At 36.9% G+C, this 25,094-nt stretch overlaps 1 protein-coding gene and 1 pseudogene across 1 annotated transcript; one reads left to right on the top strand and one right to left on the bottom strand.

Annotated features, from left to right (window-relative positions):
* Window positions 1–8: 8 nt before the first annotated feature.
* LOC121967726 (kanadaptin-like) lies at window positions 9–25,049 on the bottom strand. The gene is made up of 12 exons (XM_042518129.1): window positions 24,577–25,049; window positions 23,809–23,894; window positions 23,142–23,218; window positions 21,919–21,974; window positions 12,485–12,533; window positions 11,686–11,835; window positions 11,469–11,564; window positions 8,517–8,630; window positions 8,287–8,417; window positions 3,959–4,206; window positions 742–1,521; window positions 9–666 (listed from the first exon to the last, which is right to left on the bottom strand). The coding sequence occupies exons 1-12, from the start codon at window positions 24,939–24,941 to the stop codon at window positions 617–619; spliced, it is 2,202 nt and encodes a 733-aa protein (XP_042374063.1). The 5' UTR covers window positions 24,942–25,049; the 3' UTR covers window positions 9–616.
* On the top strand, window positions 18,296–18,413 carry LOC121968676 (annotated as a pseudogene).
* Window positions 25,050–25,094: the final 45 nt, after the last annotated feature.

The raw sequence follows: 25,094 nt of genomic DNA, 5'->3' as shown, positions 1-25,094 counted from the left end.
CTGCCACATGACTCCAACTTTAGATTGGATTTAACCACTGGATAATGATATTACAAGTGTTCAGCCAAAAACGGCCAGAGTAACTGGAACTTCGTAATGCTGTAAGGCAGTGTATGACCTGAGAACTGGCATATATACACAGCTAATTAGCATCGCTAACTTCAGCCTTAAGAAAACGTTGTAAAATCAAGTGTCCTAGCTCAAAGCAACTGAAGAATTTGCATATCAAAACACAGTAAATCGCATAAAAAGAAAGCATTGTTGAAGGCTCTGCTTTTTGTAATATTTTTTAACTTGGTCTTCATTGTAGCTGCAACTCATGCAGATGTCTCAGCAGTAAAATATGGCATTTCATGTGGTACTTGCATTGACTTCAATTGCATACAGCGCCCAGTAACAACATTGGAGGTGATAGGAGAAATAGACGTTCGCACGTAACCGGTCATGATTGCCAGTACTATAAGAGGAATACCATGGAAGTTAGCCCCAAATAGCATTCAGGAGGAAGTTATCACACAACTCATTCCCGCATGATTTCAATCTCATTAGACTTGGGAAGAACAGAACAAGGTTAACGAAGATCATCAAGCATTACTTTTTGCAATAACACCATAAACTAATAGCCCAGACGATCATTAAGTGAGGTGCGTCCATCCCCCGTTTGTCCTGTTCAAAGTGTTATTATCTTAGAAACTTGAATTGATAAAGAACAAAATGCAGTCTAGGAACTGAAAACATTACCCTCAGGTGGTACCCATGCTTCATATTCTGGTTTGCCTCCAAGAAAATCAGGTCTTGAGGGACCAAGAACGCGCTTCTGCTTTGAACTATCTTTTCCTCTATCCCTGCTTTTGGATTTTTTGCTTTCACGTTCTTCTTCCTCTAAAGCAGACAAACCACGCTTGTGCTTAAGTAGCAGAGCTATAGCATCTACAGCAGAGGCTTCAGCATCAGATGAAACTGACACTTCCGCTTCAGAATTTATACCACCAACTGCTTTGGTCTCATGGACAGACTTGCCTTTCCGTATAATTAGACCAGAAGCTGCCCCTTTAATATCTGACCCACTGTTCACAGGCTTTAGAGCTTTGTTCCTATCTCCGTAGTCTACAAAATTATCCAACTCATTCTCATCTAACTGAGTTTCCAGAACCATATTCTCTTCTGGCAGTTCCCTGGTGGCACCAAGCCACTGTGGTTTTAAGGCAGTATACACAGGTTTGCTGGAATTTGTGTCCTCAGTGATCTCAGTGGCTTCTGTATGTTCCTTTTGTTTTGTAATGGAAGAGTCTTCAGTGACAGAACCCACAGGAAGTGAAGGTAGACTGCCTTGCTTTTGCTCAGGTTTTGGTGGCTTAGGAACACTAGGAGTGGTTTTGGGTTTTGGTGCTTCTGCTATGAGAACCCTTTTACGAGAAGCTTCTCCCATTGGATCAGCAATCTTCAGCAGATATGTTGTTTTGTCCAGCTCAGCTTGAAGGTCTGATAGTTCATTTTGAATTTTTTGGATTCTGTCGTGCACTATCACATGAGAAAAAAATGTTAAGAATCAAGATTTTGTTTCATAATGTTCATGTTTATCTAACAAAAAGTCCACTGTGCAATATAATAACACAAGTGAATTCAAAGATAATGGTAAGATTTAACAACTCAAAAGAGGTAGTTTATGCTTCCTATATATACATATAATTAACCCTTAGCAGAACCCTCTTATCATGAGCCCTTAGCTGCTAGCAGCCTCAATCCAAATCATATTCTTCTCCTTCTCGCTGTTGTCTGCTATTCATTCCAGGTCTGAATACACTTATCTTCCTCTCTAGCTCCATATGTCCCATCTGCACAAGTAACCTTCCATGCAAGAACTCCCTTTGGTGTTGATTTCATTAGCCTGCGATGACCATCCTTGCATCATAATCAGCCTGATACCTCCTCCCAGCCATGCCAGCAACTTCTGCCTTTGTTGCAAACTAGTTAAGTTTTCACTATGCCAGATCTGCAACAACCACTAGGCAATCATCTTCCTGGCATTCACTACCCATGGCTGCTGCACAGACCAGTAACCTTTATTGCATGCTCAAGATTCAAATCCATGAGTAGTCGAAGAGGATGGATGAGTGCCCCTCTTCCAAATGCAGCCCTTCATACAAATCCTCTCTCAGCTCTATGGATGTCTTCGCTGTAGCTTACAGCAATCTTTAGCTGCAGGACGTGGCTACAAGGGATTGCAACTCAATGGCCTCCCTTCATCCATCCTCTTATATAATTCAGGCTTCTTCCTCACAGTTCCGCAAAGCCTTAATTCAAATGTACGCCTAAGCAAGATTGAAGTCACCCATCACCATTCTCATATCTGCTAATCAGCGTCCAATCTACGATGGCTGTTGTTTCTTGCTCTCCGCGCCACTTAAAAAGAGGAACTAATCGTCATGCTCCCTCTAATGCAGTTAATGGGGAACCCAAGTGCATGTCTATGTCGCACGACTGGTGGACCCTGCCTGAAATGAGCTGTGACCAAGCTGACATTGGATTGGGCTAGGCACTGCCTGCAAGCTGAGTTTGACTTGCTATTTTTATATGAAATTATTAATTATTAATATTTTTAATAATATCAAAAAAATGTCATTTTTTTATTAGTATTTAGTCTTTTTATTATTTTTTCAAGAATTTAAAATTTTTAATTTTAAAAATTGGTCTGATGGGCAATGATAGTGTTGGGACCAACATGTCACCCACAGGCTCAAGCTAGGTCATCCCTTGTGGCGCCCGTGCTTTTACACTCCAACTCCAACTGCTATTGCCTCAACCTTCCCACCATTTCATTTCCCTTTCACTGCATCTTGTTCTAATATTAACCACCTGAACAAAGAAACATCATATTCTTAGATTGCTATTTCCCGAAAACAATCCGGCGATTAGGGATGTAAATGAACCAAACGGTTCGCGAGCTATTCAGAGCTCGATTCGGTAAAAAGCTCGTTCGAGTTCGTTCGTTTATCTTATCGAGCCGAGCTCGAGCTCGATTTCGAGCTCGACAGTTTTATCGAGCCGAGCTCGAGCTTAAGGATATTCGGCTCATGAGCTCGCGAACATGTTCGTTTATAGGCTTGCGAGCCAAAAAAACGAGCCTTAAACCGAGCCAAAAAACGAGCTTTAAAACGAGCCAAAAAAACGAGCTCTAAGACAAGTTTTAAAATGAGCCAAAAAACGAGCTCTAAAACAAGCCAAAAATGAGCTCTAAACGAGCCCGAAAACGAGCCCGAGCTCGCTTAACGAGTTAGGCTCGTTAACTTTGATAATCGAGCTAATAGCGAGTCGAGCTCGAACTGTTCGCGAGCTTGATAATTCTAAAACGAGCCGAGCTCGAGCCTTGTGATAAAAACTCGATTCGAGCTCGAGTCGAGCTCGAGCCCGAATATAACTTAAACGAGCTGAGCTCGAGCCTAATACTGTTCGGCTCGGTTCGGCTCGTTTACATCCCTATCAGCGATGTTAACTATCTCCAGTGAAGACTTATTTCTTGTTCTATGGTATTCATATTTCCTCCAAGCCCCTCAAGTTTTTTCCTTTACCCCAATCTATTATGTGCTATTGTATAGCTGCTTTAGGGAGAGGCTCACTCAAGAGATTAGTTATTGAGATATCCCTTCTCATTTCACTTCATCCATTCTCTCTTTAACATCATTGACTATATGCTGATCTAAAGCGAGGGGTCACCATAGCTTTGTTTCAACTGTTATTTGATGAAAAGTCAAAATGATTTCAACAAAAAAATATCTGAAGTAAAATAACATTTGAAAACATGGACATAGACTATGAAAAACAAAATCACGTCATTCAGCAAAACAATATAGCAGTAGAAGAATTCATTCTGAGCTTGAGCAATTGAAAATTAAGAATGCTTCAAATTATATTAAGATATCTTGAAACTATCTTCAATCATGCATGATAAGAAACTCACCAAGCTGTGATGATAGTCCAGACATATAAAGGTCAAGGTCATCTTCACGTTCAGTGCTTTGTTCAGAGGTAGTAGCCTCCTTTTCTTTTTCTTCTTTTAAAAGCAGGGACTTCATTTCCTCAATTTGTTTGATAATTGTTACTCTTCTCTCAAGAAGAGAATCAGCTGTTACTGTTTCAACTGACTGCTGTCCACCAGGTTTTCGAACAGAAGGCTTCTTTGTCCGATCATAGAAGTCATCGTCATCACTGAAAGAAACAGGCTAAATTAGCTTACAGTAGTACTATACAAGTTAGCAGGCAACCAGAGAAGAAATTGTTGAATGATTAGTTCTAAGAACAAATATTCAATTATTATTATTATTATTATTATTATTATTATTATTATTATTATTATTTTGCATTAATATCAATGGCAAGATAACATTGCAATATCAAATGCCCATTTATGTCTAGTTCCATTTTTGTGGGAATCAGACTAAAGCCCATCAAAGTAACATACAATAAGTATTATTTGCCTCGTAGGTAGTTTTACCAAGTAGGAGCAACAAACAGTGACAATGAGTTACTAATTTTAAGGGAAAGTATTCCTAATAGGATACCCTACGTAGCCTCCAGGCCCTCTACTATCTATTTATAAGTTATTACAAAACAAGCCCACTACATAATTACATGAATCTATAGCATTTTCCCTTCAAATATATTATAAATTCCAACTTATTACAAATATATTCAAGACCAACAAATCAACTAATTGATCATTAGAACTAACAAAAGAAGTGGCCATCTCATTAGATTGCATCAATGCTTTGTCCTCTCATGAAATATAAAATTTGAGGCTATATACATCGTAGAGGTTCATATCCTATTTTAGTGATCAGATGCTTAATTCAAATGAGATCACATGTTGCCACGGTGATTACTCTACATTCTCTCTTTGTGTTTGACCTTGTCACCACAGTCTCCATCTTACTTTTACAAATAAGGTTACCTCCTAGGAGAACACAATAACTAGATGTATATCATCCATCTTTAGGGAAGTTGTCCATCTACATTGGAATACCGTACAATCTGAAGATGATCTAGATAGCGAAATAAGATCATTTTTCAAGTAACATAGAATCCACAGTTGCTATCTGATGGTCATGATATGTTCTCTCTGTAAACTGATGCGTCCATCTGCTCACATGATGAATGAGCAAACTCAAGAAATTTTGACAGCTCTAGTACTAAGGTGCTCCAACTGCCCCTATACTGTAAACCAAACACAAATATCCACAACACAAGAGGCATAATTTCTTCCATTGAAGTTGATAGTTGTAATGGTCGTGGACCCTGAAATGGAGGAAATGATCCCAATAAGAGGCATTGAGGAGGTTGAAGAAGAGTCTGACATCTCTGAAATCTTCCTCAACAACAAAGCTGCAGATTGGGGCTGGAAGAGGGATTGTCTGTTGTGCAAGTGAGAGAGTAGAGGAGGGAAGAGGTTGTTCAAGTGGTGCCCATGAGAAATTACACCTAAAATCAAAATTCTCTGAACCAAAACAGAAGCAAATTTCCCCTTCTGTAGCAAGTTGAATAAAGTGTGGCAGCAACTGAACAACTGAGACATGTAGGAACTGATCAATTTCTCCACCACTAATTTGAAAAAAAAAAAATCATAATATTATAGCAGATTTTTTCGAAGATGGAGGTTTAATTTCCACTGTAGCAAAATGCCAATTGGATCCTGCTTTTCAATTGTTGTGCAGTGTTCCGATTGGGAGATGGAGAAAAGTGGCAGACAAGGTCCACGTAGTGAGAGTTACAACTGAGTGGTAGCAAATGTAGGAGATCATAGGGCGCCATGACATGGGAGGTTGCAGCAAGCACTGTGTCACAGCAGATGTTGCAGCACAGGAGGGTTGTGGTCATGGGCGGAGCTTACATAGCACACTGGGCAGACAAAATAAAGTTAGCATCTTCTATTTTAGTATTGTTCGTCTTTTTACCATCTTATTGAATATTCAACTGTAGAAGGAGATGTTTCAGGAACTACCAAACCATTTTATTTTCATGCATTCTGTTCATTTTTAATAAATCATTTGTATCAGGATGGAACTATGCATTCTGTTCATTTTTAATAAATCATTTGTATCAGGATGGCACTTCTGAATAGCGTTGTTTGTTATCCATCGTTGTGCAATTCCGAACTTTAGATTACTTGAAGAGAGAGAGAAAGGGGAAAAGGGCATAGGAGATGGGACTGTAAGTTATGGCATGGACATGGGCAGAGCTTACCCAGACAAAATAAAAATATATATATTATTAGTTAGTTCCAACCCTTTGTCCACAGGACTGATGGGCTCAGTTTTTTTTTTTTTTGCTTACGTTTGAGAGTTTCTAGAGTTCTATGCCATCGATTTCTCTCCTGTGTTGTGTTCTATGTGCCATTTTTTGTCATGGGCAAATGCCTAGATGTTGTCCTCCTAAAGCGGCTGACCGTCGAGGAGTTCACTATCCACTGTCCACTCTGCGATCACAGGTAGTTGTTGTTGCTGCTAGTTCGATTTTTATGTCACATCTTCATTCTTTTGTTTCGTTTTAGATTCATTTGCTTGAATCGGTTTTCAGGTTCAAAGGACGTAGACAGAGCCTAGTTAACGACAGTCGACATAAAAAAAAAAAATTAAAAACCCTTCCTATGCGCAGACTGAAACCTTGAACTAAGGTTAGTTTTCCTTTTCCTTCTTTTGGTAGTGTCGTTATTTAGATTTTGAGCCAATAGTATATGATGCTTTAGAATTTCTTTTGGTTACTACTTTTACTTGAGGAATGAAATTTGGGATGAAAAGATTATTTATTTCATATGCCATTGATTCATGGCTTTAGGGTTTTTGGTGTTTGTTTGGATTGTTAGTTCATTTTTAGTTCATTTTTTGCTTATTTTTATTAGGAAATCACTATATCTACAATGCATAGATTTTTAAAAAGAAAAAGATCCCGAACCAAAAGAACAAAACAATAGAGATGTTAGAGTTGAAGAATTTGATTTTCACAACTACCGACAAATCCTGGGCTAAACACTCCAATTTGTACTTATAGGGATCAAGTTCGAAGGACATATTTGCAAAAAGGTCCATGTTAACCTAGCTATAAATTCGCAAAATGAAAATTTGGAGTGAGCCAATTTAGACGGTTCAATCCTTCATGGTTTAAGTAATTTGGTGATCGGTTGGAATATAGTATAGAAAAAGATGTCACGTATTGTTTGTATATTAAGACTCGAAAAGAACAATTGTAAGGTAATTATTTTGGGATGCTTTATGATTATAAAAAAAAATTGCTTTATTAATTATATTATATTGTTGTCTACTGAACCAAGATCCTAGCTCCGCCACTGGTTGTGGCAGGCATCATGATGCAGGAGTTCACAACACAACATATGTGAATAGGATGTGGACAAAGTCATGGAGAGGAGACGACATTGTAAATGGTGCAAATTGAGGATGTGAACACTAGCTAAGTTACACGGAGATGTGAGGCTGAGATCATATGAATGCATTGGTGATCAACGTGTGATGGGTTACACAAAGAAGGATGGCTCCAATACCATGTTAGAATACCCTAGATAGCCAAATAAGGCATTACAAATACACTCATAATTACATATGGATTCTAACACAAACAAATCTTATTGCAATTTATGTGATGCTTGCAAAAGGGAACTCTTTAAAATCATTGGTTCAATAAGAACAAAAAAGTGAAAGTAGCAATAGGAAATTTATGGCAAAACTACACACATGAACTAAGTACCACTATAATAATGATTGTCAAGGTAATCAAATATCAGCCATCTAGAATGTCCATATGATCCATCGGTGTACACAAGTTCGACTATAGTTGTCATTTAAAACGAGAAAAAAGCAGTATGTCCTAGTCTCTGTTTGAACTATGTCCTGACCATCAGAAGTATCAGTGTTTACTGACCCAAAGTAAGAAAATTTGATGCCTCATAACAAAAGGACACTCAATAACTGTTTGGGGGTAAATGAGATGAATATTGCTTTCCATATTTTACTCAAAGACACTCATGATTGACTTATAACCATTTCATGATTTTTGTAGGTAAAGCATTTCAGAGATAGGCTGAAATCACCTGATGCTGTAGTCAATGGGTCATCCATACTGCATATTTAGTATTATACATAATGGTCTGAGCATGGACTACTATCAATAATGGATGGAGATTTTAAATTTGTAAATAATTAGCTACCAAATCAATATGTTGCTTGAAATTCAAACTAAACGAAGTGGAAAAAGAACTGATACGCCTTGGATCATGGATACCTCAACACTTCATCTTCATCTTCAATGTTCTTATCCTTTGTACCATGTGCTACCTTTCTGGATCGAGCTCCTACACTTTCTTGGATACTTTCATTCAGTGTCTCCTCTAAGTTCTCCAGTTCCTCCATGATCTGAGACAAAATATGCAAGATCTAGTAATTTGCCCAAAATAAAAATCTTATTTGAAATATAAAGACAGTCCAGAAAACTTTAAAAAAAAATAGCATTACCTGAGATATTCTTTGTTCATTCCGACCTATCTGTGTTTGCTGACCTTGAGTTAAGCCACCTTGTGCAATGTCTTTTGCTCGTATGGCATCAATTTCTTTTTTCATGTTAGCAACCTGTTCATAATAGAGGTTCAAAGAGTTACTATGTGCTGTGGCAAGTATAAAGTCAACCGAATGATATTAAGTCAATAGAAAATCGAAAAGGCATGGGTACACACCACAAATGGAGCAAGTAAATACAGAAAATAGCAATTGTCCAAAACATTTCAAGGGACACTCACTGTCCAATTTGAGCAAAACTATCTATAGTATTAATATCATTGGTGAAATTTCAAGGCTCATCAAGAGTCAAGACTTAGCAGGTTGGAGGACTTCCCGGACATGCTATGCCTCTCACTGTTTTTTTACCTTTTATTCTGGTTTTTGGGTTCTTAATAAATATCTATACTATCTATATTAACTACAGTGTCTTAACCCAAAAGAAATACCAACTACCATAAAAGCTCAAAAATCAAGCTCCTCAAAACCTTATGCTTTCTGTCGTTTCCAGAGCTGTCCTTTCTGTTGCTCTGGCTCCAGATCTCAACTTTTTATAGTTCCAGTCCCCTTGCGGAATTATCTCCTCCAATGCTAATGTGACTCCATGGTCGTCCCCCAACAAACACCAGCAGCTAGCCATGGATGGGCAGTTCAAGGATGATTTTAAATAATATTAAAGGGCAAAATGCCAAGGCCAACTTATATGTATTGCCCATCTTGTAAATTCAGTTTGTTTTTTAGCAATAAATTCAAATTTGCACTGTCTGAGACCAGTAAAGATTCTGTTTGAGAGCAGTATAAACCATCATTATTCATATAAGAACTTAAAGTATATATATAAATAAATCATATAGCATAAATATGATTAATTAGTTTTTAACTGTTACTATTAGACATGAAAGTACAATACTAATTTACTCAAATTTAACTGTACATTAATTACTCTTATAAAAGCTTACGAAGATATAAATATTAAAATAAATTATTATTAAAACAGCTAAGAATTTGAAATATTAATATTAATGGATGTAATTGATATGCAATTACAACATAATTATGGACAACAATTAATAAAAACCCATAATTATATTGACCCCTATTGGTTACATTATTACAAAATATATAAGATTAATATATTAAATTTATAAGTTATAACTTAATTAAGCATACTTTCCAACTAGGACAACTCACTGTGCAAACCCATCCCCTTCCCCTTAACTGATGCCATTGGCCCTCCCTCACCACTATCACCACTAGCCTATGCAGCCCACAAGGTCAGCTCCCTCCTCAATGACGATATAAAAACCACAATGCTTCAACCACCTACCTCATCTCTCTGTATCAATCTCAGCAAATCTGAAGAATGACTCTCATCTTTGTGTAACTTCCTTCACCCATTGATGTAGTTACAGAATCTTTTTTTGTGTTTATCTGTTGTTGTCGTCTACTTTGTTACGAACAAGCCAAATTCAGTGATTTTTTTTAAGCATCTAAACCTGCAAACAAGCTGTTCGATACAATGCCTTGCAAGCACATCAACAATTGGGCCCTCATAATCTGGAATTGTAGTGACAGAGGGAAGTTCAGCATGGCATTGCCATATTTTAGGATGACGGAAGAACAAAGAATCTCCTCGGACGAAATTGCTACTCTACCATTTTGTCAGCTGTGGCACAATGTGGTCAGTAGCAGAATGGGTAATTAGAATGGTATTTTTTTTTTTTGCTCTTCTATTAGGTCTTTTCTTCTTCTTTCCTTTCTCTTTATGTAATTGATGCAATAGATGGAAAGAAACGTTATCATCTTTCCGTTCCCCTCTCACACTTGAAAACAATCAAAATTTTACCCTATTTCCTTCCTTTCCCTTCCATGAATCCATTGTTTCTTTTTTCTCTAATTCCTTTTGTTCTCCTTTCAACACAGGTAAACATGCCTTAAATATGGCCTACCAAGTATAGTGTCACGACGGTTTTTCTTCATGCATGACCAACTACAAAGGGAGAACTGAAAAAGAGAGGTGCAAGGAATATGCACAACTCAGTGGACAGTGGACAGTGGACAGTGGACGACAGCATTAGGCAAGCAGAATGTTTAACAGAAAACTTTACATGATTAGAATGGATCATCATCGTGGTATCAGGGCATGTTCAAAGATGCTAATGCAAGATAAAAACTGCATGCTGATCTGGAGGTCCAGTTGTAAGAACATTAGAGAGAATTTTTGGCATGGCGACTACTGATTCCAATTATCTCATGAAGGTGGCATAGAAACTCTCAAAGACCAATGAGCAACAGATAGTAAGAGAATAAGGAGGCAGCATGATCAGATAAACTATACTCTAGCAAGCATCTGTATTTTTTCAAAAAGTTTACCGTCCAATTCTTTAAGAAAACTACTTGATAACTTTAAACAAAAATTCAACGCTAAATAAAGTTGTACACCTTCAATTCCCTTATGAAATGGTTAAGGTAACCTGAGATTTATATCTAACAAGGGGAACAGAAAAAATAGCTAAATCTTCTAGCAATTTTAAGACAAAGACTAAAATTATACAAAAAGGCTATAGTTGATTTAAATAGTCCAATTCCTTGATCCTATGTAGTGGCTTCCTATATAAAACTCTGCCAATCATTGACAACAAGTCTGAACAAAAAATATAGCTTCACTTTCAATATAGAGAAACAAATAACCATTTTTCCCATTTCTATATAGCTCTTTTTTGAGTACCACACCCGTCAAGCCAAAAAAGTCTATCCATAAGAAGTCAGTTGTCACATAGAATTGAAAGAGACAACTGAAATAAATGGACTGTGAACTGAAGCACTCCATAAGGAATGATATCTGTAAAAACAACCTTCAAGCAAAGAATTAAGGTCAACCAAGAGTACCGGAGTGGGAACATGAGAATTTACCTTCTCCATCCTTTTAATAATTTTGCTGCGTGTTTTTTCCTGTCTCTCAGTAAGCTGTCCATTGTAAGTTTGCCATGTTATTTCATCTGCACCATCCTATAATATACACAAAAGTATCAGAATAGCAAAGCAGTTCATGGCAAACATATACATGGAAGGATGACGACATAAAAACAGAGGTATTTTAAAGGAAAGAAGGTTCAAGAAAATTGGCAACCTCTATATCCTCTTCAATAGCATCCTCCTGCAAACCCCATGAGATACCACTGGCAAGAGATGCATCAACTCTTGCCCGTACTAGTGAAGCTTCACAATCAAGCATCTCTTCTCGTATTTTGGCATTCCGTAGTTTCTCCAAATCACCCTCCTCCTCATTGGAAAGTTAATCAGTAAGTTCCAAGAAAGTTTCAGAGGAGAAAAAAATTGATATGAACAACACAAAAGCAAAATACAATAAATTTGCAAGCATTTTATTTAGTGGCTCGGGCAACCATGACATTTGAGAGCATCAGAAAAAGAAAACTTTCATAAATCACATGCAAATGTTTTCTGCATTGAAAGACAAATCCTATCACATCAATGCAGGATAAATTAGGTAATTCATACGTGTGACTACAGTCTTGGATTTTGATGCCTTCATTATGATTCCAGTACATGAAAATGGTTGATTTCAGAAGAAGAAAATAGTTCGTGGTTTTAGCAAAATACTAGTTTGGACTTATTTGCACAAAGGAGTAGCATATACAAAACCATGTATTTTTCTAAGTCAGTAAACTGTGGAGTATGGTACATGTTCCACCAATATTTAAGTAACAAAATTCAGTTCATTCAAAGATTTTAAAGTAGCATGCCTCTGAGGGAAAAGCTCCAGCAAACAACAAAAGAGAGCTTCTACAAGCAATGTACTCTGACAATATTTATCATGCTGTCTTTGATGGTTTATTTAAAACAAAGTTCCACAAAGGATATCAAGCAACCAATTGCAATGTATAAGAGGAATATGATCACTGTCTTACTGGTGGCATCAACTCAGTTGGTCCTTGGAAAATATACAACCGTGACGACCTGCGAAAAAAGTAGAGATCACAAAATTCAACAACTTCAAATAGATTTTTAACAGAATATCAAATTAAATCAATTTTTTTAACCTACTCTGTTCAAGATCAACCTTCTAATTCATTAATAAAAAAATATTAAGAAAACATCCAGTAAATCATTACCTGATTGCATGTGCAATTCTAGCAAACACTACCATAGAACTTGGTAATGGAGAGCTGATATTTACAAATAAAATCTTTAACATGTATGGCAAAAGACATTATGCTTCTAATAAAATGGATGAAGTGTATGGATCCCAGGGAACACAGCAAATATAACACAAGACAGTAAGTGCAATGCAAATGCCTTAGACAAATTTGGTCAAATTAGAGTGAAGATAAATGAAATCAGAATGAAATTTAATTGTATCAGGCTGGTTTTGGAAGCTTCATGTAATCATACAAGAGGAAGAGAGAATTTTTGTCGCTCGCTTGTATCCAACACTGAATTTAGAATTTAGAGCCTCATCACAACTTGAGATTTACCACTAGACTGAGGATAGCTAAATCAACTTGCTACCACAAATTAGACTCATAGCTTCACTCATCTCTCTAACTCATTATAGATTACAGAGGTTATTATGGATAGACAGAACACAGTGATAACAGTGTACCAACAGTAATCATAAAGCTAGCCTTTCTTTAAATAAAACATGATTCAGATCTAATTCAGGGTTGCATTAAATCATATAGCTCGGATTTTATTATATTATGTATTATTGACAAAACTTAGGAAGGCATAATATGCTTATTTCTTGAAATTTCTAAACATCCATTATAATCACATTTATGAATAATTTTATTTATCTTTTTTTTTAGAGGAAAATTGTAACTTTTATTAGAGGAAAACATTAAATTACAATATCTCCATCCAAGCAGGAAAATTCCCACCCTCCAAACAAGCAGAGAAGGGGAAGAAGAAGCAAAACTAGTAATATTATGCGCCACAAAATTTGTGGATCTTCTGACATGTTGTAAGTTTATAGCTTGTGCCACATCCATAAATCTTTGAATTAGTCATATACAAGACCCTATATAATGAAGGTACTCATCAACCCCCGTGACTACTTGCGCAGCGATTAATGAGTCAGAAACAACTCGGAATCTTCGCAGTCCTCGCGAGAAGGCAAACCTCACCCCTTCATGGATGGCCATGAGTTCACCCTGATGATGGTGCTGGAATGCTCATCCCAAAAGCATAATGTTTACTTCCTTGAGACTCTCGCCACCCCTCCCACTCCATATTTGTTCAGCCTTTCATTTACACACATCAACTTCCACTTGCAGAGTGCTCGATGTCGAGGTCATCCCAGATGGAGGCTCTGGTTGATTCGAGATAGTGGGCTCGGATTGTAATTTCATTCTAGACTCCTATTAATCACACAACAGGCTATCACATCAACTCAAGTTGTGTCTTAGCTCTTTCCCGTCATTCCCAAATATGGTTTCCATTCGATATTGCCAGATGCCCCATGTACAAGTGGTCAGCCTCTCAAAAGTTGCTTTGTCTATATTGGCTTAGATCCAGAGGCAGTCATCTAAGGTGTTGGCTTGGAGGGTGGACACAATATTCCAGAGGTTGGTTTTCTTCCAACATTCCTTTACGAAAGCACAGAGGAATAGTGCATGAATTGTACCATCTCGGTGAAAACCACACGGTAGGCATGATTCCAAGCATGTCACATGATGTTGTTTCAAATTAGCTGAAGCGGGGATAATATCATTCGATAAGCGCCACTAAAAAATATGGATTTTAGGAGGTATGTTTAGGCTCTATATGAACTTCCACAATGCTCCCAATGAATAAGCCAATTGGTTTTGTGGTGATAGTATATTACACGTTGCCTTAGACCCCTTTTACAACCCCTTGCTATCAAATCTCCAAAATCTAGTGTCCGACTCATCAGATGAAAGTAGGGGAATTTTTAAAATTTGTTTAGAATAGTATGGAGCAAACTTTGACCCTTTGGTCCTCCGTTATCCATGTTGGCATTCCGGTAGCCACTTGTCCTTCAATATCCTTGCTATTTTCCAATCCCCAATACGCCAGAGCAACCCCTTATCCAGCAGCTCCCAACCTAGAGCAGTGAGCGCCAAACGAAGGAAGGATTATTTCCTAGAGGAGCATTCATTACATCCATGTGCTTAAAGTATCGTGCCTTGAAAACATGAGATAACAAAGATTGTGGCTGCCGAATCATCCTCCAAATTTACTTAGCTAGTAGCGCCTAATTGAATGGGATGAGTCACCGAAATCCCAGTCCACTCAAATTCTTCGACACACAAAGTTTGTCCCATTGCTCCCAGTGCATGTGCTTTTTACCATTATCCATTCCCCACCAAAAGTTCGCACACTCCATTTCACTCTCCTCGCATACTGATCATGGTATACGAAAACATGACATTGCCTAGGTTGGGATAGCTTGCAAAACTGATTTGATCTAAACCTCCTTGCCGCCCAGAAAATTTTGTGCCCTCAACTTTTTATTTGTTTCAAGACCCTCTCTTTAAGGTAGGAAAATTGCATTCTTTTACTCCGCATTAAGAACGTCGATAAGCCCAGATAAACTTCATGACCTTAGACTACTGGTATTGTGAATATCATTTTGATCGCTTCAATAGGGACTGTAGAGGTATTCGAACTAAAAGACAATGCTGACTTTTCAAAGTTTATCAACTGACCAGATGCGATCTCATATTTCTTCAAGAAATCCCTTATTTTGGAGCTATCTTGGACCTTTGCCTTGAAGAAGATAAGGCTATCATCGACGAAGAAAAGGTGCGAGATTGGTGGGCAAGACATAGCGATCCAAACTCCTTGAAATTCATTGCTTGTCTCCATATCTGTGAGCATAGTGGATAAATCCTGTGTACAAATCACAAATAGGTATGGAGATAAGGGGTCTCCTTGACGAATACCTCACTGTGGCCAGATTGAGCCTAAGACTTCATTGTTCAAGATAAAGCTGTAATTTACTGAAGTCACGCAGTTCATGATCTTATCGATCCACATTGGTGCAAACCTGAGCCGGGACATCATTGCTTTCAAGAATGACCATTCAATTCAATCATAAGCCTTGCTCATATCAAGTTCGATCATATTCCAACCTGTCTCAACCACAGAGCTACAGACCTCCAAGCCTACTACATCTTTTGAGTTCCAAAAGAAGAGGTTTATGGTTCGAACTATAAAATTCAAGTGACTGAATCCGAGCTGTCGAATAAAGCATCCTCCATTCAAAGGTACCAATGAATATGCCAAGTCTTTCGAAGATGAGATTATTTCCACCACTACGATTGGTCCATGTGAAGAACTCCCCTTCACAAGCTAGATCTTGGAGAGAGCAAACCCTAGAACCTCTCGAAAAGAACTCATGTGTCAATGAGCATGGAGTCCCACTAGTTTTTTCACTGTCAAAACACACCTCGTTAAAGTCACCTCCTACCAGCCACGGCAAGTCCCAGAGATTTTCCATACTACATAACCTTTGTAAGAGGGTCCACAAGTCTCTTCATCGATTACTATCTGGGTGCCCATAGAAATCTATGAATCTCCAATTGTTCTCACCCTCACTAACACAACAATCAATATGTCCTGGAGAATAAGATTTTACTGCCATGGTTAGCGAGTTCCTCCACAGAAGTAATAGACCTCCGCTTTTACCCAGGCGGCCTACAGAGAAACAACCCTCAAAACCAAGTAGATACTTCCTGTTCCTATTCTGATATTCCTTTAGTTTTGTTTCCAACACAAAAAAAAGGTGGATTTCTTTTTAACGATCAAGCGTTGAAGTTCCCATAATGCTCGCTGGTTCCCAAGCCCTTGAGCATTCCAAACAATACAACTCATGGTGATCGGCGGGGCTGTAACACAGCCAACGCCGGTATATCAATGCAGTTTTGAACCAAATTGTCTACGGCTTGCTTTTTCTTTGAGGGACTTTGCACTTCAGTATCATCTTTATTAGTCTAGGCTAGCGCTCTCTTGGCATCACGCATCACCAAATCCTCGCTTATTATTGGTTTGTTGCTTTGCTTAAGACGGGCTCCGCACTTCCACTGGTGTGGGCTGCATTTGTGGGATTCCAATTGTTCCTTACCCTTGTCAGGGGATCTAACCTGTTGAGAAGAACCAAAGATGAATACCTTATCTTTTGCATCCTCTTGCTTGCAACCATCGTGTTCGTTATTGTGTGGCCAATGTCCTCTGCTGCTTCAGAATCCATGTTAATGCTAGCGTGCTACCTTTAGACTGACCTGTGTTTGAGCCCGTTTCTGTATTTCCGGGATTCTTGGTTGCTTCTTTCGTACCATCTACTTCACTTGGCTCGGTGCTCGAGTTGTTAGGGTTAGCTACCTCCATTTGTGTGGATCGTCATTAATAGTGTGAGAAGAGGCACGCATCCATGCCATGTAGGCTAAAGTATATTTATCAACAAAGGAATCCTCACGGACTTTGGCATTGTGTCCAACCCGACCACATGCATAGCAGAAATCTGGGAGACGTTCATAGACAAAAAGGGCCATGACATTTTCTATTCCCTCCCCAACTCCCACGCTGACTCCCTTCAGAAGAGGCGTGGTAATATTGAGACTGATTCTTACTCTTGCAAATCGGCCAATGAAATTGCCACCCTCTCCTGAATCAATCTCCTCGATATCTCCAAGTTGGGAACCAATATGGTGCATCACATTTGCATTCATGAATTCCACAGGGATATTGTGACACTGAACCCAAAAGGATGTCTTATCAAAGTCATGGTTGCATGGCGCAACAAATCTCTCTAGTTCTTTAAATATTACCAAGTTGTTAAAGAAATTCCATGACCCTTCTCTTTGTATTCGTTTCCGATCCGTGGCTGATTTGAAATTTGAAACAAAGATGTTAGGGCCAACAATGTCTATCTCCACTCGATGTAGGGTTTGCAGAAGGCGTGACATATGTTGTTTAAAGGTGTCTCTGTTGACAGCCTTCACCGACATAACTTTAGCCACGAGACAGTTCCCAATCCTATCGGCACCAATCTTTAGTTCCTCCTCTTTCAGTTGTAGTTTCTGGCATGGTATTATATGCGATAGTTTCATCTCTGCAATCAAGCATGCCATCTCATCAGGATTCATGATATTAGTAATAAACCTACACTCAGATCCCAAGAAGCAGGATCGGGTGATGATCTTACACGGGGCAAGAAGACGGCTCTCACTAGCTCTCCACTGAAACCCTAGGTCTCCACGATAACCCTAAGAGAGAAAGGAGAAGAACAAAATCACTCTAATTTTATTTATCTTTTATCATCTCATTTATTAAATAATTTTTATTTATCTGTCTTTATCTTTTGTTCTGATTTCTTATTGATAATTTAGAAGATATTTCATCTCCTTTATGAAATAATTATCTCTTTTTTTCGGATTTCTTAATGATAATTTAGAACATAATGAGACATAATATGCATATTCTTTAAGGTTTTTTAACATTTTTTTTATCACATTTATGAAAAAAAAAAAAATTCATCTCAGTTATGAAATAATTTTACTTTCTCTTTTCTTTCCTACATATTCTAATTTCACTGATTCTACCATGTCCAATACAATGATTTTTTAGATTTTTTAAATACTAATGTGCATTGTAAAACGAGGAGAAATTGTAAATACTATCGTGTATTAATCTAAATTAGAAAATATGAGGCAATACATGTATTGGTTAGAATTTATTCTACTGTCAGATATAACGGGTGCGATCATACCAAGACTAATGCACCGGATCCCATCGAACTCCGAAGTTAAGCGTGCTTGGACGAGAGCAAGACTAGGATGGGTGACCCCACAGGAAGTCCTCGTGTTGCACCTATTTTTATTTTAACTCCGCCCATGATGCCATGGCCGGTCCCGAGCCCGGATAAAGGAGGAGGGTTGCGTTAGGTTGTCACCAACGCCAAACTATGGCAAACACCACTACCTCTCCAGAACTTGGGCGTAGGGCTAAATATACAAGAGTTCGCGTTGCAGGTCCGACAATAACGTATGGGCAAGGACCGCTACATCTCCGTAAGAACTCGGATGTCATGTTAAATAAGAAATAGTTCTCACACCATAAGTTGAATAAGAATAAATATTATAGAAAAAACTAATAGTCTAAGATTTAGAATATGGAACATAGGAACTCTCACTAGTAAATTAATGGAAGTAGTAGATTTGATAATTAGAAGAATAATTAATATTTTGTGTGTACAAGAGAAAAAATGAGTAGACGAGAAGACAAAGATGATAGAGAACTTGTGTTTTAAGTTATGATACGTAAAATAAGAAATGAAGTGGATATTACTGTAGATAGTTTGTTAAAGAATGAAGTTATAGGAGTAGTCCGAAAATGAGATAGAATTTAAGCTCTCAAGATAGTAATGGCGAAAGAAACTATAAACGTAATTAGCATATATGCACATCATGTAGGATTAGATAAAACTACCAAATCAAGATTTGGGAACAACCTAAATGAAGTATTACAAAACATTCCATCAAATGAAATGATTTTAATAGGAGGTGATCTAAATGAGCATGTCGTAATGAAAAATTAAGAATATGAGAGGGTACATGGGGGGTAATGGGTTTGAAACGAGAAATGAAGGAAAAATTATATTGGATTTTACGGTAGCATATGACCTTATATTAGTTTATATATTTTTTGAAAAAATAAAAGAACACTTAATCATGTTCAAAAGTAAAAATAATAAATCACAAATTGACTTTCTTATAGTTAGGAAGAATAATAAAAAGATTTGTAAAGATTGTTAGTCATTCCTAGAGAAAGCTTAACTACCTAACATAGGTTAGTAGTGTTGGATATACGTCTTGAGCATAATATCAATAGAAGAAAAATATATACAACTCCTATAATTAAGTGGTGAAAGTTAAAGAATGAAAAACAAAATACATTTAAGGACAAAGTAGGAATACAAGTATTAGATAAAATATATGGTAACTCTAATACGACATGGGATAAAATTATATCAAAGTTAAAAATAATAGCTAAGAGTGTGCTCGGTAAGTCAAAGGGGCATGCGCCATAAGTAAGGAATCTTGATGGTGGAATGAGAAACTACAAGAGAAAGTAAAAGAAAAACAAATCATTTATAACGAATTATATATTTGTAAGAACAATGAAAATATAAAAAAAAATATACAATAACTAAAAAAAAACTAAGAAAGTAGTGAATGAAGCAAAGAATAAAACTTTTGAACGATTATATTGAAAATTAGATAGAAAAGAAGGGGAAAGAGACATTTATAGAAAAACTAAACTGAGAGAAAGGAAGACAAAAGATTTTATCCAAATAAAATGTATTAAAAATGAATGCAATAGGATACTAATAAACAATAGAGAAATAAAAGAGCGATGAAAAGATTTTTTCATCAACCTTTTAATGAAGGTTAAAGTGACTAACTTAATTTAGGTAATTTAAGTAGGTTATATAAGTATAAAAAATTAAATCTTTATTATACAATTCAAATTTCAGAAATATAATAAGCTTTAAATGGGATACACAATGAAAAAACTATTCAACCAAATGATATTCTAATAGAGAAATGGAAGTGTCTAAGAAAATAAGGTATTGAATAGTTTACAAAATTATTTAACATGATATTGAAAGGAAAAAAATTTGTCAGATAAATACTTTAGTTCCCTTATATAAAAACAAAGGAAACGTACAAAATTATACAAACTATAAGGATATTAAATTAATGAGTCATACCATGAAACTTTGAAAAAGAGTAATAGAAAAAAGATTAAGGAAGCCACGGTGACTCAAAATCAATTTGGGTTCATGCCTAAAAGGTCGACCATTGAAATCATACATCTTCTCAGGCAATTAATTGAAAAGTATCAGAAGCAAAAACAAGTTTTATATTCATTGACTTAGAAAAAACTTATGATAGAGTCCCAAGAGATCAAATGGAGAATTCTAAAAAATAGAGATATTAGCGTAACCTATATTGAACTAATCAAAGATATGTATGAGAATGTAACGATCAAAGTAAAGACTTCAGGCGCATTAACTGAAACATTTCCAATAAAGATAGGGTTACATCAAGGATTAGAATTTAATGCCCTAAATCCCTATCTTTAGTACATTAACTGAGACATTTCCAATAAAAATATCATTACATCAAAGATTAACTCACTAATTTTGGTAGATGAGATACGTAAATGAGTAAATGCTAAACTAGAATCTTGGTGGAACACACTAGAGGTGAAAGATTTTAGGCTTTGTAGAGTAAAGACAAAATTATGGAATTTAAGTTTAGAAATATTAGATGTAATGACACAATTGTTAAGATAGAAGACGACGAGTTATCTGGAACCGAGAACTTTAAATATTTAGAATCATTTTTATAAAATGATAAAGGGATTGAGAGAGATGTCATTCATAAAATACAAGCGGGATGAGTGAAATGGAGGGGAGCGTCAAGTGTTTTATGTGACTGTAAAATATCTCTAAAACTTAAAGGGAAGTTCTACAAAACCACAGTTAGACCTGCTATATTATATGACGCTGAATGTTAGGCTATAACTTAAGCACATGAGCAGATGATGAGAGTTGCAGAGATAAGGATGTTAATGTGGATGTGTGGATATACGAGCATGGACAGAATACAAAATGAGAGCATTAAAGAGAAAGTCGGAGTTACATCTATTGAGAAAAAACTCCGAGAGACACGTTTAAAATAGTACAAACATATACTTACACGACCAATAAATGCTCCAGTTAGACGATGTGAAACTATGACAAACACGCATATCAAACGAGGAAGAGAAAGATTAAAAAAAAACTTGGTTAGCAATAATAAAATAAAATAAAATTTATTTAAATATAGATGATGATATAATAGGAGATAGAGTTTAATGGCAGAAAAGGATCCATACCGCCAACCCCACCTAGTGGGAAAAGGCTTAGTTGTTGTTGTTGTTGTGTCAGATACAACAGATCCAGACACTTATGCTGATTTTGACAACCATGGTATGGACATACTTTATACAGGTTCTAGCACGGGTTAGTGTTAAGAATAAACAATTAGAATGGCAATATTTCCAGAGACCATTGCAAAATACTACCATGTATTGCTAGATCATACAAGATGAACCTTGCCATTACCTACCATAGTAATTCTTTTTTTCTACAACTGTAACAATGCATATGTATATATGTCTGCACTCACACTTTAATGAACATATTTATGTCTAAATTCTTCAGAGGAAAATTGCCCAAAAATCTACAACCATGAAGGACATCAAAGGACAGATAGCAATCATGATGACTTTGAAAAACATCAGAACATACATTACTAAAACAACTTACAAACCAAATCGGAGAACATCGCCAACATGCACTCCTGTGTAGACTTTTTTCTTTATCTGCAAAATCAATATAGCTTGAATATAATATTGTGAACAGGAAATGATAATTCTGAGTACATGGAGCATAATACAAAGTATATTCCTGTTGTTAATTTCCAAAAAACAACACTTAAACATAATATTATTTGAGTATTTATTTTCAAGGTTTTAAGAAAAATAGAAGGTATAAAACCCTAGATACAACTAATGATTACAACCAAACACTCCTACTGTGCTTGGCGTTAGAAGTTATGTTTTATCCTCATGATTCACCACATGATATAGATCAAAGTGCAGGGATTGGTATTGTAACAAGAAGAAATTGCAACTAGGCAATTCTTTTGTCCTCTTAGAGCACAAGACCATATGGCAATTTTCAAACTTGAGTCACCATTCTTTTAAGGTTGGAAGCCTTTTTCTTGGCAACTAATGGTTTAACTACTAAAAGTTGTGTTTTATCCTCATGATTCAACACGTGATATAGATCAAAGTGCAGGGATTGGTATTGTAACAACAAGAAATTGCAACTAGGCAATTCTTTTGTCCTCTTAGAGCACAGATTATATGGCAATTTTCAAACTTGAGTCGCCATTCTTTTAAGGTTGGAAGCTTATTTCTTGCAACTAATGGTCTAACTACTTAAGCATAGTTCTCAAGGTTCTATATTCATGATTCACAGTGTGCAATGTAACATCATTATATATATATAATATTCTAAAAAATAGCTAAAGCTCATCGGAAATTAAATCCAATCCATATTAGCTCACTAAAATTAAACTCAACCAATTATATAAATGAAAGAAAAGATGAATCCTCCATTGCAAGCTAGAAGTGGAGGGTGGAAGCAGGTGGAATCCCAGTGTCAATAGGAACATAGGAGACGTATTGCAACAAGGAGACTCAAACTCGATAATGAGATGAAGAGTGAGGAGAACAATTGTTGCCACATCAAGACTCAAATGTCATAATGTGGGTGGAACAGACAATGATTAAGTTCTATCACATCAAAGATGTCTATCCTTCCTCTTTTCAAATAGCATTGTCGTCGCCTTCCTCCCCATATATCTAGTCACATCATCAAGAGTTGAAGTAGTGTTCATGGGTAAATTTTGCTTTACAACTTAGGCATTTATAAATTAGAAAAATAATCAAAATATTATCATATGGGAGTCAAACAAATAGCACCTGGACTTTGTTGACAAATGTCCCATGTGTACTACCAAGATCGTAGAGCAAAACTTCATCCTTCTTAAACTGCAAAACTGGAAGGCATATAAAGAATAAGGGAACAGGAGCCAGAAATATTTAAATGATTTAAGTCGAGGAATCTGTAAGTTCTAGGTATTGGTCATATGCCCAACAAGAGTAGGTAGACAAAACATTCAGTTTTGAGCAGTTAATATGCACACTAAAGCCAACTTCCCTTGATGTCCAGCATCAATTGGTAAAAGCCACACAACTAAAGAATCTAACTTTTTTGGGTTTGTCTCTAACATTGTTTTTGCCTGTGGGGGCCGGGGTTTGGTCTTACATAAGTAGCCCTCGCCTCCTATTTCTCACTCATTCAGCCTCTAACTCCATTGACAATTTCTAGTCTCTTGAAACCCAATGAAATTTTTTACTAAAAAATTGCATATACAGAAGGTTCTTTTCAACACAAGGGATGATTTTATTTTATACCAAACCATAATATTAGTACATTAATATGTGAAAAGCATTCCCAAATACTTCAGCATTTCTAAGTAAATTATTTAGACCCTTAACACATTCTCATTATGCAGATTATTTGCAGATAAATCTAAGTATAAATTGATTATGCATGCAGCAATACCAAAATCTATATGTTACAAACCTGCGTGGAACCGGGAAATTGTTGGATGTTCCAGCACAAAATCACATAGATCAACACGTCCAAACATATATGCCCCTTTTTGAGACCTAGAACATAAGCGATTGTCGACAAAATCAGCTTTTGCGCCTTAAGTAACTAGAGCAGTGAACAGCATATGCATTCAATATCATTATCCTTAAGATCATATAAAAGTTGAAATCAGAAACCACGAAAACAGTATGGCTAATTCAAGCCATCAACCGTTTAAGGAGCGTAGAGAACAATATTATTTATAACATTAACATGTGATTCATAACCTGATTGTTAATTGGCTCCATTTTCCAACCCTGATAGCAATATTTTTATGCTTTTGAAAATTTATTAGTCTACAACCATATAAATCACTTGTTACGGTCATTGCTGATTTACACACACACCACACATATAGTCAATCGTAAGTCTCCATCTCTAAATCAAGAATCAAAGTTTTTCATATAAACTTCTATACCTCGATAAGTTAGGGCTATAGAGTTGCAAGCATATTTGATGGAAACTAGAAAAGATAAGATTACAATCAGTATTTTTCTTGGGTTAAACTTAGATTTAAATGAAATTTTAAAATACAGAACCTACACCTTACAGCTACAAGGAAGCAAAAGAAGAAAATATTTCATTGTCCATAGAACAAATGGAGGAAGAAACCTTTACAGACAAATCAAAAAAAATACCTGGTGCACTAAAAACAGAGAAGATTTTGCATTGAGGAAATGTAAAAGGGATAAAACTCACACGTCCAGTTGCTCGATGATGATACCATCCTTAAGGACCTCAAGGAGGAAAGGGTGCCCAGGAGGTTCGCTCCACGTCGGGATCGAGTAAGGAACGGGTAGTTTGTCGCTTTGAGATCCGAAGGAGCAAGAGGAAGAAACACTAGGGCTCGGTTTCTCAACAATCTTCACTTCAGGCCCGGTACCAGTGGTCTCCGAAGAAGAGATGGGGTTTGCTTCAGATTCCGGAACGGCGGACTCCGCTGCGCAAGCTCCCTCCTGATTCGCACTGAACTGCGAGTGCTGGGCAAGAGGAGGCTCGCCATTAGAGTTCTCGAGGGTAGGGTTTGGGTTTCGAGGAGGGGGAGGACCCATGGGAACCTTCATGACTCCGGAGAAATTCGAGACGAAAGGGACCAAGCGAGCGAACAAAACGAAGCGGCGACGCCGGAGAGGAAGCGAGGACCAGGGTTGGAGAAAGAACCGAGCGTACCTGATCCGATATGGCAACTCGAAGAACTGATCCGAAAATTCAGATTT

The sequence above is a fragment of the Zingiber officinale genome, chromosome 3B, assembly GCF_018446385.1.
Source record: "Zingiber officinale cultivar Zhangliang chromosome 3B, Zo_v1.1, whole genome shotgun sequence".
Classification (NCBI taxonomy): domain Eukaryota; kingdom Viridiplantae; phylum Streptophyta; class Magnoliopsida; order Zingiberales; family Zingiberaceae; genus Zingiber; species Zingiber officinale.
Note: the sequence above shows the minus strand (reverse complement) of the source record. Positions and strands in the feature narration are given on the sequence as shown.

What these genes read in the sequence shown, in the direction of transcription:
- LOC121967726 (XM_042518129.1), bottom strand. Translation starts at nt 24,941, where the DNA reads ATGAAGGTTCCCATGGGTCCTCCCCCTCCTCGAAACCCAAACCCTACC. An exon ending in ATCATCGAGCAACTGGACGT is followed by an intron (nt 23,895 to 24,576) that starts GTGAGTTTTATC and finishes CTTATGTTCTAG; the next exon opens with GTCTCAAAAAGGGGCATATA. An exon ending in CATTTGTCAACAAAGTCCAG is followed by an intron (nt 21,975 to 23,141) that starts GTGCTATTTGTT and finishes TTGATTTTGCAG; the next exon opens with ATAAAGAAAAAAGTCTACAC.